Here is a 17,222-nt window from a genome sequence, read left to right as displayed (position 1 = left end):
CCCAACTGATTCTCCTTGACCCCCCATTTTTGCCACCCTCCAACAGAGCATTTTCTATCAGAAGAAGGGCGAGTGCCACCAAGGGGACACAGCACTCACGCCCTCCACCACCCCGAGAATATCACTTAATCCTCTTATTTTATTTTATTCTTGTAATTTTGAACAATGATGACACATTACAAACCCAGCCACCGGTCAAAGCTTTCTGGGTTGAAGTATGAACTGTATGTTTATTTCCTCTTTGGTATGCCACTACAACCAGGGAGATGGAGACCTTTTGTGGGAGGGAGAGATTATCAGTTCTGTTTCAGGTGCTATCCAGCCCATTCCAAGTAAAGCCAGCATTGCACAACACAGCATTTTCAGAATTTGAACCAATTGCTTGCATTTAAACGCAGAAAAGATGATGCAGAAAACAGATTTTAAAAGTTGCATTAGTCCAGAGCGACCAAAATCATGGTGATGACACGTATTTACCTCAGTTTCATTGCAGCAGATGATGTCAGAATAGGTATAAAATCGTGGATCTAGGTCAGCGACGGCTGGAGCAGGATTAAATAAAGTCTTCACTATAAGAAAATGGAAAATGTCTAAATCAATGGCACATGATGCTTGAATATGAATAATTGGGCAGAATCCAGCAAAAACTCTGCGTTGTTATGGCGAAGGCACTTTCAGCTCCACATTCCCCACCAAGATATATAAATTACTTGCAGACCCACAAATCTTCAGGAAAATATCCTACTTTCTCATGTTGCAAAACAAAAAAGCAACTCCGATTCACAATAAATAATAATGGTTTCGTTAACCAATTTTGTTAGAATATTAAAGCCCTGATTATCATGCCACTGTCATCAAAGTGAGAAAAGAAGAATTAATTAGCAGAATGAAAGCTCTGCTGAATTCAGAAAACAGAAAGTTGAGTTACTGCTAATTTGTTTAATATTTTTATAAGATATTCCATCGAAGAATCACAAGGCTGTTTGCTGCTTTTAATTTGAAAATCAAAGGTGCATGGAAACTCACTCAGCTAATGGAAGTACCAAATACAGAATCCAGCTTGTCTTTAACATCCTGTGCCCTGTCAGCCTTCCATATTAAACAAACCCCCTTCCATATTAGAAATGTAATTCACTGAACATGATTCTGGTTATCCTAACGTTTACCTATTGCAGCAGGAATACTTCCAATGCGGAACATGGAAGGAAATGAAGTTCATACAGCAGAAATGGCAGCTCATTGCCAGCATGTGCCTCAGTAAATAAGCAGCCTGCCTCATCCCACAGAATCTCTGAAGCTTGGCCCAACCAAGGCTACCCGCTCAGCTAGCTGTTGCACCTAGACCCTTCCTCAAAACCGTGGTCACACTTAATGCCTTTGAGTTGATTGTCTGAGCCTCTGTGAAAGTAAATATGGGAAACAGAAGCACACAGTGCTCCTATAGCACTCCCTAGTGCACTGTGTATAAGCTAAAGATGGGCTCAAATTCTCATGTTTTCTGATGATCAAGTGCCGGCAAGCGGAAAAGATGTGCTTCAAGCTTTGTTGAGATGGGAAAAAAATAGATTTTAATTTTTTTGAGGGGCAAGGATTTCAAGACACCATAGCCATACCCTCCTCCTTTCCATAAACTTTCTGCCAATGTGACAAGCAAGGGTGGCAGTCGTAATGCAGTCAGAGGCTATTTCTCCTCAGTGTGCCTCTGTGAGAGGATGCCTTGTAACAACCTTCCAGCGGAAAAAAAAATACGAGGCATTACACTTACTTCTGTAAAACAAGAAAATCCTTAATAATAAATAAATAAATAAAAAATCAAAGTGACCTCAGCAAGCGTTTCAATTTCAAATATTCTGATCACTTCTACTCTTAGCTAAGTAATTTTGTTTATTTACCTGATTTACGGGGTGGCTGCCTCCCTGCCCTCGGGCCATGCCAATGCCCAGTGCTAGTGTATGTTGTGGGGCAGGCAAGCTGGCAGACTTAAGAAACTGCAGCGGGACGGCTCTGTACTCCTCACCTGTGTGCCTCATTTGTTTAAAGATATGTACCCTCTTACTTTATGGCTGGGAGAAATCTGTGCTTAAAAATGTGGATCACCTGCCCTCTAGTTTGGCCTTGAGAATGCTCTGAAATGCAGTCTGATTTTCACATTTGGTACCTTAGTTCAATAAAAAACCATTAAATCTAAAAAAAACAAAAAAAACCACCTGCGGCATTGTTGGGGGGCAGGGGGGTAGTTGTTCAATGGGACAGCCACTCCTCTTTCCTAGCAATGCCTTTGGAAGGGTGCTATCTTGTAAAGTAGAACCCCCCCCCCCCCCAGAGACACAGTGAGGGGAACCGACCCCAGATCATGCTAGCAGCACCCAGCAAAATGGTTATTTAAGAAAGGGGAAATGGAGGGGGGATAGTTGCCTAAACTATGCAGAAACTAAAATGTAAGCACTGGAAATGAAGCAAGGTTTTTCATCACTCCATCCCCCAAAATGGTTGAGAGCACACTTTTGTAGTATGAGAAAGGAGCTGTGAAGATAGGGAGGCACTTTCTATCCCGTTAGAGTACAAGCAAATTAAAGGAAAGGAGCTGGAATACATCCCAGACAGGTTGCAAAATGCACGGGAGGATAATCCGTACAGTAATAGAAAAGGCTGCTCAAGTGACTACCAGCAATCTAATGCGACAGGGCAACCAACTCCCTATATTCTGCTGACTGTGTGATGGTAGTTTGGCACAATGCTCTCTAGCCCCACCAAGACAAGGTAGGGTGGAGAAGGCAAGCAAAGCAGCTTGCCACCTACTGTCTCCTGTTGCAATGATGCAAGTCTCTACTGTCAGGACTGCTGGCTTAGTCAGAGGGATGGCAATCTGAGGTCTGCAGGCCACGTCAAGAGAGTCAAGGCCCATCCCGTTCAGCTTGTGGTGGCTTGCCTGCAAGCTGGTTTTCTTTGAAGCAAAGTGGGCAGGGGTCCACCCCCTGGCGAGGGAGGGACAGCCTTAGCAGGTAGGACAAGGGGTCATCCCCATAGCTGTCAGCTTTCAGATTTGAAAATAAGGGATCAGCAGCCTCAAAAATAAGGGATCAGCAGCCTCACCTGTCCCGGGGACAGTCTACGGGATATCTAACAATCCGGGATAGCAGCAGGAAATGGTGCTGGAATAAGGGAATTTCCCACAAAAAAAGCTATGGTCATCCCCCCCCCCCCCCCGATTGCAACGTTGCTTCAGGGAGCTACATCCTGGTGGTGGGTTGGGGCAAATATAGTGGTGAGCAGGGCCAGAACCATCCCCTTCTCTCTCTCTCTCTCTCTCTCTCTCTCTCTCTCTCTCCCTTTCTGCTACTCGCTTCTCTCTCTCCCTTGCATCACCCATCACCTGGAGGGGGCACAGATCGCTCTTGCCTGAGATCTGAACTGACGGCTTGCAGAAGGCTTTTGAAATTACACTGAAGGTGAAACCAGGGCCATAGGTAGCCCAGCCCTGCCCTAGGGGCTTGAAAGTTCCTTCATTATATACCTTTAGGCGCCAGGCAAAAACATTCCTCTTCAACCTTTGGTTTATTGACACCCAAAGCCCCTTTAAAATGTGTTGGGGGGTTAATTGAGTTGTTCTTGTTCTTATTTTTATTATGTATTTTATATTGTGATTTTATCTTGCGAATCGCCCTGAGACTTGTGGGTAAAAGGCAGTATACCAATAATTTTTTTTTTTTTTTAAAAAGCAGAATGGTGGGTGAATCAATGTTTTTGTTTAGGCACTTCTGAGAAAGCAGGGTCCATAAATGGGCGACTTCAGCTCTTCCATTTAACTACTCAAGCGAACAAGAAGAATAACATTCGAGTCAAGGGTGCTACAATCGCTTTGGCATGCTGGATTTAATGACCTGTCCGGGCACTGTGCCAGTCAAAACAGAGGCCAGCGCTTAGACAAAAGCTGCCACAGGGACCTTTAATGACTACTAGGAGGACAGTGAGACATCGGCAAGTGTAACACTGTCGGTTCGCAGCCTTGTAAAACGGGGGTAAGTGAATGAGGACAAGAGGGCTTACAACCGCAAGCTTCCGTTTCCTCACTTCCCCCTTTCTTTTGAGCATGGCATCTCGGTGTGCATCTGTTAAACACAAATAGTCTAGTGTGCTTCCTAACATAAACCCCTGCATTAAACATGCAGCATCTGCAGACTAAAGGAAAGGAAATGCCACTAACACACTCCAGCTGGGAGGGTGTTTAATACTGCGCAGTGTTAGCAAAGTGTTTATGGGGATGTGGTTATACAAGGCAGTTTGACATGTTTGTCCTGTCATCTAGGGCAGAGGTGGCCATAGATTTACTGGAGTACGGAGCACACTGTGACGAAAGATGGAACGGTTAGGATGGTTCTGATCTTCCAATTACACAGTCTCTTGCCTTAACTTGCTAATGCCTTTCTTGTTCACATTCACCTAATAATTTTTTATTTATTTTTGGTTTAACACGTGTGATGTAATGAAACACTTAATAATTTGCCGTTGCTGCTACAAAAAGAGCTCCTTCAACACTAATAAATTTATTATGGCACAACAAATTTATTATGGCCACTTCGTTAGATGCACAAGGTTGTCACTCTAGCCCAGCGCAGGTGTGCACTGTTGAAACAAATGGGTTTTCTAAGCAAAAGATTACACAAACTTATGCATGTTTGCTCAGTGTAATTCCAATTGAATTCAATGAAGCATCCTCTGAGGTAAGTGGCTGTAGGACTGAAGTTTTAGGAACCTCTGGGGTAGCAAGTAAGGAGAACAAGAAGGGTGACTGTAGGCAAAAGAAACATTCAGAGGTGTGACTGTTGCAGTAAAGGGTCTTGTAGAAGAATTTAGCCTCACTTTCCAACAATAAACGTGGCTTATTGTTATGAAGCAAAGATTGTGGTTTAAAACAAACTCTGGGCAATTTCTAAACAAGCCAACTACAAACTACGGGTTTCGAAGCTGGCTTAACTAACCAGTTTGTTTTAAACCCCAGTCTCTTGGGCAGTACATAATGACAAGAAGTGTTTTGCAGAAAGTGAAGCTATGTAATGGAGGAGGAAGAAAGGCAGGAACATAAAAATCCAAGGCTTGCAATGGCTTCTTGCTCCTCATGCACAGAACACTAAACCATGGTTTGGCATTGCCTTCCCAACTTATGTGCTCCAAATGTTTTCGGGCTAAAATTCCCATGGAGAATGATCAGGGATGATGGGACATGGCAGTCCAAAAGATATGGAGGGCATCAGTTTGGGGAAGGCTCCATGAACCCAGCCAGTGAGTATGTGCCTCTTATGACAATTAAGAGATGAACTTTGTCGTGCCAATCAAATGAAATCATAGTTTCGCTCTTCTTTTCAAGTCTGGCACAAGCTGCCAAACACACGTCACCTCCTTTCCCACTACTGAGTTTTAAAAATAGTCCTGAAGCCCTGCTGCCTTGAAAGGATATAAAAACATTTGAAAAGAGAGCAAATAATTAAGACAGGTTATTAGATTACCTCCACTGGTGTGTGCCATTTTCAGGGCTTCCAGAGAAATAGCTGGGGTTATTTCAAGTTGGCAGACCATGACTTTAGCGTTTGAGATGACGTGCGCAGCTCTCTTTAAGTCATCAGAATTCAAAAGCAAATTTGCTCCTGCAACAATGACGATAAAGTTTTCCCCTAAAAAACAAACCAATTCTGATTTTTAAAATGTTTACAAGTAACCATGCCACCAGTCTCTTTTGCAAAGGGATGGATTCTACTCACAAAGCTGTACATCTCCCCTTTGCTTCAATTGGAGCTTGCACCTGGGGAACTTCAAGCTATGTTGTCGTCTAAAATAATATTATGGTTTGAGCTTCCATAGGCTCAAGACAATTCATCAGATACATGAAGCACACTGGAGAGACACATCCTTAGGTCAAATGATTCCTAAGTGTCCATTAACGTTTGTCAGGAGGATGCTTTAACAGAAATTTGTCAGTGGAAAACTTTTTGGTCCCAATACAGAATGCCTTTCCCAATATATGAAAATGTGTGTGAGAGAGAGACTCGCTTTCACCTGTCTACCACTGGTGCATGACTCTCAAGAGCGTTGGTCAAAGGGGAATACAACCCCTTTAGGTTTTAAAAAAATGATCTGCTCAAAGTTCTTCTAATAGGGGCCCTTCAAGGATGATTAAGCCAGTGTGGGGACAGAAATCATTCTGATGTGCTTTTATTTGTTTGCTTATTAAAAATATTTACATATCACTATTCCTAAAAAGTGTCAGAGCAGTTTACAACAATTATACACAAAATCATTCAATTAAAACTATATAAAATGTTGAAATCAGAAAATAGCCAACTATTATGGAACTATGTTATTCTTAATTGCCTGCTTAAACCTGATGGAATAGAACAGTTTTCAACAGCTGTTTAAAAATTGAGACAGAAGGCACCTACTTAATGTTTCAGCATGTGTGTTTGTTTTTTAAAAAGAAAAAAGTACTGTGATGACTAGAACTTGCAAATAAGTGGACTAACAATTCTGAAATAAAACAAATAAACAGCAAGCGTCAAGTTATTTTAGAAGAGCCCACCGCTTCCTTGGAGCTCCTTGGAACAGACACCACAACTTCAGATTTGTATTTTGATGATGACATCAGAACTCGGTTATGTTTCATTATACTTTATTCTGAGAGGGGTGGGTGGGGAGGGGAACGTGACACGGGTCTGTTGCTTTCGGCAGCAGCTTGCGTTTATCATAATGTATAGCTCCAGCTTACTGTAGCATGCAGCCTTGCCTTTAGGGCATGTTTTACAGTGGTGCTGTTGCACATACTGCACATCCAAGCCAGAGAATGGTACAACTGCCTGGTGTGATTATATTCCTGGAGTCTCCATGACCCCAGGGAAGGAGATGTCAGTGCTGCTTCACCACACACTACACTGAGCCTGGCTTTCCTCCACACCAGTGTCTGCCTGCTCCTGAAGTTACTGCTATAGCTAGGGAGCATTGCTAAGGCCACGTACACATTAAAGGCTTAAAATGCAGTGGGGCTGTGTTTCAATTCCATGTCGGTACACCGGTACACATCATGGCTTGATGTGTTTCAACTCTGGCTGTGTTTTGGTCAAAGGAGGGGCTTGAAATGCTAAGAAAGAGTTTAAACTTCATCTCTGTGATTCTGCACTTCAGACTTCTCTCTTTCTCGGGAGTAAATCCCATTGCATTTGGAAGATGTATTGGGTCATAGTTGCAGCCACAGGAAGCTGATCTCGGGGGTGGGATGCAGTTGGAGGGATTAAGCTTCACCAGAGAAGGGTTGGGGCTTGCAAATCGTGAATGGTCACCTGATTGGCTGTGGGTTGGTTGCAAAGAAAGAGCTAAGCCTTAGGAACACAGTATTTTTCATGAATGAGACTTCCAAGTGCCTTGCGTGCAAAAAAGCGCCTCCCAAAAATACAGTGATAAGATAACATCATGAACTCACAGGGAGGAATTCAAGTTTCCAAAGCAATTAGGCCACTGGTAACATAGCTCAAACAGTCACATGTTAAAGCTTATTTTGGTTAAAGCCCAGGCTTTTGGCCCTTCTCCTATCAGACAAAAGACCTGTTCTCCGAATATGTGGAGGGACAGTGGGAGAAGATCAGACATGCTAACTGTAACGACAGTATCTTAATTGGTTCAACCCCAAACTTCATGTGTTGAGCAGGAAAGTCTGAAGTGGGAAACACATTCTGCTAAATGCACTTCAAATCCTTGCTGAGAATGCAGTTTGAATCCTTGCGGCTGAATTCACGCAGTCTTAAGACTGGGATCCCTTACTTCATGAAGAATTCAAAGTGTATTCAGCCAAACACCATTTGATTCCCCATTCAGACTCTCCTGCTCAAGGCACCAAGGCCTGAGTTATGGGTTGTCCAGTATGTGGAGCTGCACTCTTCTTTCCACATACTCAGTGAATGTCTGAACATGGGAAAGAAACCTGCCTATTATTAACGAGCCCACCAAGAGCCCCCCTGAGTTGCACCTAATGTGCCCTGTGCAGTGTCTGTTGTCCATTCCCCATGGCTGGGAACAAGGTGAACCAGAGATGGAGATGGAGCAAAGGTACCGTAACTGAAACAGGTTCATGGGAGGCTGAGCTTGGAGCTGGTTTATGGGAGCATGATAAGCAGCTGTCATCCCAGCACAAGTCCAGGAGAGACTAGGAGGCTTATATCCGCCCAGGAAGCTCCTCCCATTCCAGCTCAACTGCTGGATCTCAGTGCACACCTGGTTCTTCTCTGGCTCCCTCCCCTTTCTGACTAGACTGCTCCCCACCTATAGCGAAGCATCAGGCAATAACTCATCTGCCAGCTCTGGATTTCTTTTGGCCCAAACACCACTGCAGCCCCTGTATATGTGTGCATGTGTGCTCTATAGGTGAAGACAGAGTCTGTGCCAGAGGCAAGCATTTGTGTGGGGGTCATGGGGGCAGGCAAATTGTTTTCGGGGCTAGTAACTAGAGAGCTTGACTGTGACAGCATTTTCTTCAGGATCCTCACTAGTGTTGGGGGGGGGGGGTCTTCACAGTCCCCCTCCTCTTCCCGGGATGAGTTCCTCCAAGAGTCCTTGTTGGATTGGACTCTTATCATTTGGTTTCTGAAAACCTCAGTAGGAAGGTACTAGAAACTGTGTGAAAGTTTGTTCTAGATAACAATGGTCCTAGATATGAAGCACATGATGCAATTTGTTGCAAAGCTTCCAAGACTTAAGAAGAAAGGAATCCACATGTTGAATCGCACCAAAGTTCATTGGTTTATCTTCAACAATGGCGATCCAGTTGTCCCTGGGAGATTCTCAAACAGTGCATGACTGAGATAACTATTACCAGTGTTTGCAGTGGTGCCTTTTAATCAGAGAAATACTGTCTATCTAACAAAGTTTTCCCATGCGCCTAAGGACTTCCACTTGCACCCCCTCCTAAAACTTGCTCTGAAAGGACGGGCAAACCCCAGAACAGATTTGTGAAGTGCAGAAGGAGCAAGAAAACAAGGAAGGGAAGTTCTGTTTATTTATTTATTTATATTCTGCCCTTCATCCGCGGATCACAGGGATAAACTTGTTGCTCAAGTGGACTGCCCTTGCATGACTGGGATGACCTTGTTGGATACAACTCAGAATTTCTGAACTAAATAAAGGTTCCATTTTTAGCAACAATGGCCATTAAGATACTTACCCACCTGGTTATTTATTTATTTTTAAGTCCATATAAGCTAGTGGCCACTAAATATATCTCACACCACAGAATATGATAACTATTGACTGCATGAAGCACTAACTCATTTGGTTTGTTCTGACCAAACAGTTGAGACACACTGAATTCTAGAAGGGCATCCAGAATCTGGAGCAAAACGAACACATTACAACCCTATATCAAGTTGTTAAGATCCCAAATTAATGTGGGTTACATTTTTTAATATCTGTTGGGAGTCGCCCAAAGTGGCTGGGGAAACCCAGCCAGATGGGTGGGTTATAAATAATAAATTATTATTATTATTACATTAGGGTCTAGAATGGAGAGATTGGGAAAAGGGCAAAGTTCCTGCACCTTCGAAGTTGTATCAAAAAGGGAATTTTAGAAGGTGCAGAAGGTGCATCTTGCAGGACTATTGAAAGTGCTGAAGTCCTGTCCTCTTTATTTCCTGCCCCCCAATCTGGGATATAAATATCATTATCCTCTCTTATTATTTTTAAGAAGGAGACAGTAAAGCAGAAAAGAAACTGCAAACATATTGTGGAATGGAAAACAAGCACCATTAATTTGCTTTTTTAAAAAAGTGGGTCCCAGGTATGAAAAGTCTGAAGGCTACTGCTTTATTGTGAGACTGAGAATTCCACACTAGGAAGTGGATTATGTGACAAGCTGACCAAGATTTGCAGGTGTCCTTTGATCTGGAGCATTACTGCTGGACTGCTGGACAACAGTGGCCACACTTTGGCACACTGTCTCAACAACCTCAGCAGCAGAATCAGCATTCCTGTGTATCATTTTCTAAACCACTTTCCTCCGGCGAGCAAGCTACGACAGCTCGCTAGGTGACAGTGTTCAAGTAGCCAAGGTCAAGCTGTGGGTGGAGCTCCTCTGTTTTTACCTCCTGCCTACGATGTTGAACAACCCAACATGAACCCCTCTGGCTGCACAACAGCTGCCAAGTTTATTAAGCTAACACACGAGATCCACGTAACATCTCCCCACACCCCTCCAGAGTCAAAGTTTGTGTTTGACATACTTTTCTTTAAGCTTACTTCTTTAAATTTTTCATGTGTGTGTGTGTGTTTGAGAGTGTGTAAATACACACACGTACACACACAAAAGCTTTCACTGGTATCAAGGTACACTTAAGACCTTTTGTACTCAGGCATCCGCATGCATGGAAAAAAGTCTTTCTTCAGTCTTTGTGTAATGATTAATTAACAGCAAAAGATACAGTTAAGCTGAAGCAGGCTTCTGCTGGTTTCCTGGTTTGGCTCCAACTCTGAGGGGGCTCTTGGCAAACTGTCTCTGTCTCCTGCGTTGGTGGGACCAACACTTACCTGGCAGTGTTGGTGGGTGGCAGCAGTGCTACAGTGATCTCCAAGCTGCTCGGCAACAAAATGAAGCTGAACGTTCAAGGACAGATAAAAGAAAGAACTTCTTCACCCAGTGCATTGTTAAACTATGGGACTTGCTTGCACAGGAAGAAGTGATGGCCGCCAACTCAGAATCATAGAACAGAGTTGGAAGGGACCACGAGGGTCAACTCAACCAACCCCATGCAATGTAGGAATCTTTTGCCCAACGTGGGGGTCAAACCCATAACCCTGAGATTTAAGAGTTTCATGCTCTACCGAATGAGCTATCTAAAAGAGGATCGGACAAGTTAATGGAGGACAAGGCTATCAATGGCTATGTTCTACCTCCACAGTCAGAGGCATTGTACCTCTGAATACCAATTGCTAGGAATTGCAGGAGGGCAGAGTGCTGTTGCACTCATGTCCAGTTTGCAGGCTTCCCAAAGGTGTCTGGTTGGCCATTGTGAGAACAAGATGCCAGACAAGAAAGGTCATTGGCCTGTTCCAGTAGGCTCATCTTAATTAAGCTCTGCTTTTTAAAATTTCCCAGTGTCCCAGAACAATGCGACATCAGAGGTACTGTAGGAAAGTGAAGTGCTGGATGACCTGTCTAGGTCTTTAGCACAGTGCTGGGCCTTGCCAGGGTTTTGAGCCCCCAGAGGCCTCCCAGGGAAGTCACACACTTGTCCTGGCTTTTATATATATCGTATAGCAGCCTATTTTGGTGCTCTCAGCTAGACTGGTCAGTATCCTTTGAGGCTTCACAGTCATAACATGCTGACACACCCAATCAGAGGCCATGCCGGGGAACAAAGGAGATGTCATTCTCACCCAGAATTACTATGCTCCCCTCAGCACCATCTCACTAGACAGGCACAAGGAAAGCACGTGAATATTGGAGGTGATCACGGAATAGCATGATACTGAGAGCTTATTTCTGGACTGAAGATAGGTTGGGAAGGTTGTCCAGAATGCCATGGAATGCCATGCAGAGAAGAAGCCCTTGCATGAGCGGAAGTGAATTTTGCCCTCCAGATTCCAGCCTATGTCTACAAGCCCTGATCTTTGCTTGGTTTCTTGTGGAACTCATGCATGGGGAAAACGAAGTTCTACCTTTGGTCTTAAGCAATAGGTTCTGGGCAGGGTCAGCTTATCTATACTAATTAACCTGATGTAGACATGTCAGCTATTTAGCCCATCAAATCCTTGCTCAGAACAGAAATAGCTCCTAGAAAAGACTGCTATGGAATTTGATCAAGGATAACAGGTCAGCCACCCATCCTTTCCTCTTCTAGACTAGGGATGAATGTTCTCCTTTGGTTTTGTAAGAGCTAATCTGCACTTTACAAGAGGACATCTCACATGTAAGAACAAGTCAAACAATGCGGAAAATTACACAGAGCATTTGGAGGGAGAGACAACACAAGGAAGGGGTCTGCAGAATACTACAGTTCTGTCAATGTTGTCAGAGTCTGCTCGACCCCAAGGCATCCACCCCACCAAAAATTTATGTGGGTCAGTAAAATGTCATAGCAAATACCTGGAAGACCCCAAGTTGTCATAATACTCCCTCTTATTCCCAGGATAGCTATAATCAACAGCAACAAGGGAACATCTTGTATCTCAAAGGAATGGTGGGTGGAGATAAAAAGACGACAATAACAAGGAAGAATGGAATGGCAGTTTCTTATGGTGGAACAAAACAGTACAAAGGCCCTGGTACTACTTGATAATGCCTTGCCACTTTCTCTCCACCCCACTACCTGGATGGGGATAGGGAAAAGGTAAAAGGTAAAGCACCCCTGGACAGTTAAGTCCAGTCAAAGGTGACTATGGGGTTGCGGCGCTCATCTCGCTTTCAGGCAGAGGGAGATGGCATTTGTCCACAGACAGATTTCTGGGTGTTGTGGCCACCATGACTAAACCGCTTCTGGCGCAATGGAACACCGTGACCGAAGCCAGAGTGCACGGAAATGCTATTTACCTTCCCGCCACAGTGGTACCTATTTATCTACTTGCACTGGTGTGCGTTCGAACTGCTAGGTTTGTAAGAGCTGGGACAGAGCAATGGGAGCTCACCCCGTCGCAGGGATTCGAATTGCTGACCTTCTGATCAGCAAGTCCTAGGCTCTGTGGTTTAACCCACAGTGCCACCTGTGTCCCGATTTGGATGGGGATAGTCTGGCTTCCGTTGGCTCTGCTGTGTAACCTGGGATTGAAGCTGGGACCTTCTGCATGCAAAGCAGATGTCCTACCAATGAGATACAGCTCTTCTCCCTTCTGTTATAAATGACCTTTTCTTGAAAATATGAATGCTACAAAACCTATCTATGAAGGCTTGTGAGAAAAGGAAGAGCAGGATAAAATTGCAGGCTTTATTGTTACCGAGCAAACTAATTCCGCTAAGCGAGGATAATGTAAATGGCAAGAGTAATGTTGTACTGACTAATGTATTGAACTGTAGTGCTGTCCTTCCTGGATGTTGTTGGGTTGGTTTTTCTTTTCTCTACCTCTGCCCCAACAGTTATTTATTGTCCAAGCGTGAGGAGAACTTTAATTTTCAGTGAACATTAAACCACAGTGCAGCTCAAACCTAAGGAATATTGGGGGGGGGGCACTTTAACTTTCAGAATCCCAGAAAAATGATTGATTCCCTTCCCCCTTTAAAACCCAGCAACTTCATTAGAACAACAGTTGGAAAAAAATTCAGAATATCCCTAGATACCCACCTTCCTTGTTGACAATGATTGAAGCCGCTCCAGTAGCAGCATCCTCTGTTTGGCCCACAAATTCTAGAATAAAATAAAATAAATAAGACATAATGTTTTAGCACAGTACTTATGGCAATTTTAAAGAAAGAATGAAAAAAAAAATGCCATTAGGAAAAGTGAAAACTAGAATAAATCCACTGGGGTGTGTAGGGTTGTGGGGGTGTGTAAACAATGGTATCTTGGGTTAAGAACTTAATTTGTTCTGGAGGTCTATTCTTAACCTGAAACTGTTCTTAACCTGAAACACCACTTTAGCTAATGGGGCCTCCTGCTGCCGCTGTGCCGCCACTGCACATTTTCTGTTCTCATCCTGAAGCAAAGTTCTTAACCCAAGGTACTATTTCTGGGTTAGCGGAGTCTGTAACCTGAAGTGTATGTAACCTGAAGCATATGTAACCCGAGGTACTACTCTGTGTGTGTGTGTGTGTGTATATATATGTATATGTATATGTGTGTGTGTGTGTGTATGTGTATACACACACACACACACACACATATAGATAGATATGTATATATAGAAATGCAGCAATACCAGAGGGTGAGGAGAACCTCATACGTGCTAAAATAAAATCACAAGACAATAAAAACAAACTCAGATTAATTAACTGCAGTTAATTCTCTATTTCAGCAAAAGTGAGCTTTTAATACAGACTTTACTGGAAGCTGCAGTGTACTGTTAATTCACGTACACATGGCAGAATAAACATTTATATGACTTCTGCACACGATGATGTCCACAGTTGTACATTTCCCCAATCTTGAACATACTGTCAAGCAACTACATTGGGTAATATTATGAAGATGTTCTTTTTCTTTATCCACTTTGTTTGAGTTTCATGCGCACAGTTTTACAAACTTCCTATGCCTCTGCTGGCCTGCTTTGCTGAGTAGAGGAAGAGGACTTTGGATAGAAATTATTAGTGCGGTGTTGATGTGAATACAGCCTCTGCGTCTTTCCAAAGCAGATTCCCCTTTGGACCTCATAAACAACTACAAAAGAGACCACACAGGTGGCTCTTTTTCCTTGTGTGTAGCATCCAACTCAATACTTAGAAATGCCACCTAGCTAGCTTTCAAATGCTGTTAATATTTCATTGTAACTATTATAATGGCTGTTGATTTAGTTCCAGATTAAAATCTCAACTAATGATGGATTCGGAGGACAGTTTTGTCTCATTACTATAATTTATCCCTCTGTCTTGGGGGAAAGACTGTAGCTCAGGTATACAGCAAGTACTTTGCACTTGCATCAAACCGTGGCATCTTAAAGTGGGACTCTGAAAAGTCCTTGTCTGAAATCTTGGAGAGCTGTTAACATTCAATGTAGTAGACAATGCTGAACTATTATTATTATTAATTTCATTTATGAATCACCTCCCATAAAGCATCTTGAAAAATCTTACAATACAATAAAAAACATTTATATTATCTGTTTTTTGCAGATAAAGTCGCTCTGATTCCGGAAGAGGTAGACTCCACCGTGGGAGCAGGGCTGGGGCGGGAGAGTGCTAGAGTCCTGTCTAGTCAAATCGCGTGCGATCAATTCCAATCTGTTACCTCCAAGGATGTGGACAGGCTGCTTGGATGAGTGAAACTAACCACCTGTCTCCTTGATCCTTGCCCATCCTGGCTTATAGAAGCTAGCCGGGAAGGGCTGGGCGACGGGCTTCATGGGGTGGTGAATGCTTCTCTCTGTGAGGGAGCCTTCACAGACCCAATGAAAGAGGCGGTTATTAAACCGCTTCTTTAAAAAAATCTTTAGATGCGGCCAATATGGCCCACTATTGCCCGGTCTCAAATCTTCCAAGGTAATTGAGCGAGTGGTTGCTGAACAACTCCAGGCATGCCTGGAAGAAGCGGACCATTTGGATCCCTTGCAGTTGGGATTCAGGCCTCATCATGGGACTCAAACTGCCTTGGTCGCACTGGTCGATGATCTCCGGCGTGCTAGGGACAAAGGTGAGAGCTGTTTCCTAGTTCTGCTGGATCTCAAAGCAGCTTTTGACACCATCGACCATAACATCCTTCTGGTCTGTCTAGAGGGGCTGGGAGCTGGGGGCACTGTTATACGGTGGTTCTGCTCCTTTCTCCTGGGCCGTGTCCAGAAAGTGGGGGGGGGGGATGAGTGTTCAGACCCCTGGGCTCTCACTTGTGGGGTGCCTGACGGGTTCTGTCCTCTCCCCAATGCTTTTCAACATCTACATGCAGCCGCTGGGAGAGATCATCAGGGGGTTTGGGCTGGGTGTTCATCAGTATGCGGATGATACCCAGCTCTACCTCTCTTTTAAATCAGAACCAGTGAAGGCGGTGAAGGTCCTGTGTGAGTGTCTGGAGGTGGTTGGAGGATGGATGGCAGCTAACAGATTGAGGTTGAATCCTGACAGTTGAATCCTGAAGTACTGTTTTGGGGGGACAGGAGGTAGGCAGGTGTGGAGGGCTTCCTGGACCTGAATGGGGTAACTGAGCCCCTGAAAGACCAGGTGCGCAGCCTGGGAGTCATTTTGAACTCACAGCTGTCTGTGGAGGCACAGGTCAATTCTGAGTCCAGGGCAGCTGCTTATCAGCTCCATCTGGTATGCAGGCTGAGACCCTACCTGCCCGCAGACTGTCTCGCTAGAGTGTTGCATGCTCTAGTTATCTCTTGCTTGGACTACTGCAATGTGCTCTATGCTGGGCTACCTTTGAAGGTGACCCGGAAACTACAACTAATCCAGAATGCGGCAGCTAGACTGGTGACTGGGAGCAGCTGCCGAGACCACATAACACCGGTATGGAAGACCTACATTGGCTCCCAGTACGTTTCCGAGCACAATTCAAAAGTGTTGGAGCTGACCTATAAAGCCCTAAATGGCCTCGGTCCAGAATACCTGAAGGAGCGTCTCCACCCCCATCGTTCAGCCCGGACACTGAGGTCCAGTGCTGAGGGCCTTCTTGCGGTTCACTCGCAGCGAGAAGCCAAGTTACAGGAAACCAGGCTGAGGGCCTTCTTGGTAGTGGCACCCACCCTGTGGAACGCCTTCCCACCACATGTCAAAGAGAAAAACTACAACCAGACTTTTAGAAAACATCTGAAGGCAGCCCTGTTTAGGGAAGCTATTGTATTTTAATATTCTGTTGGAAGCTGCACAGAGTGTCTGGGGAAACCCAGCCAGATGTGCGGGGTATAAATAAATTATTATTATTATTATTATTATTATTATTATACAACTACATATAAAGACAATTAAAACACTATTATTATTACTTGCCGCCCATCTGACTGGGTTGCCCCAGACACTCTGTGCGGCTTAAGGTAAAGGGACCCCTGACCATTAGGTCCAGTCATGGCCGACTCTGGGGTTGTGGTGCTCATCTCGCTTTATTGGCCAAGTGTACAGCTTCCAGGTCATGTGGCCAGCATGACTAAGCCGCTTCTGGCGAACCAGAGCAGCACACGGAAACACCATTTACCTTCCCGCCGGAGCGGTACCTATTTATCTACTTGCACTTTGACATGCTTTCGAACTGATAGGTTGCCAGGAGCTGGGACCAAACAACGGGAGCTCACCCCGTCGCGGAACCGCCAACCTTACATTTAGGCAACTGTAATGGGCTTTGTGTGGGGCTCCCCTTAAGGCTATTCTGAACATAGCAGCTGGTGCTGAAGACTGTTGCCTGGGTGGTGGGTGGTGCCCCTTACCAGGTACATGTCACACCTGGGCTATGGGACCTGCACTTGCTAACTATCAGTTGCCAAACCGGTTTGAAGGTGTTGTTTAGGGCTTTCTGCGCAAGTAACAACTCTGGACCAGGTTATCTGAAAGCCAGACTTCCCCTGCATTGCAAGGGTCAGGGCATTAGGATGAACAAACGGAATCCAATTAGCCATGTCACACT

At 44.4% G+C, this 17,222-nt stretch overlaps 1 protein-coding gene across 5 annotated transcripts in view; it reads right to left on the bottom strand.

Moving 5' to 3' along the window:
* The window catches only part of RBKS (ribokinase), a 63,234-nt gene that overhangs the window by 28,115 nt on the left and 17,897 nt on the right, over positions 1 to 17,222 (bottom strand). For all 5 annotated transcript variants that reach the window (XM_083434572.1, XM_083434571.1, XM_083434574.1 and 2 more), the window contains 3 exons: positions 13,305 to 13,367; positions 5,505 to 5,669; positions 478 to 569 (listed from right to left, as the gene is read on the bottom strand). In XM_083434572.1, coding sequence (XP_083290698.1) covers positions 478 to 569; positions 5,505 to 5,669; positions 13,305 to 13,367 — 320 coding nt within the window. The remainder of the gene's footprint in view (positions 1 to 477; positions 570 to 5,504; positions 5,670 to 13,304; positions 13,368 to 17,222) is intronic.

Source organism: Podarcis tiliguerta, assembly GCF_965153285.1.
Source record: "Podarcis tiliguerta genome assembly, chromosome: 3".
Lineage (NCBI taxonomy): Eukaryota > Metazoa > Chordata > Lepidosauria > Squamata > Lacertidae > Podarcis > Podarcis tiliguerta.
This window is presented reverse-complemented; position numbering and strand designations above follow the sequence as displayed.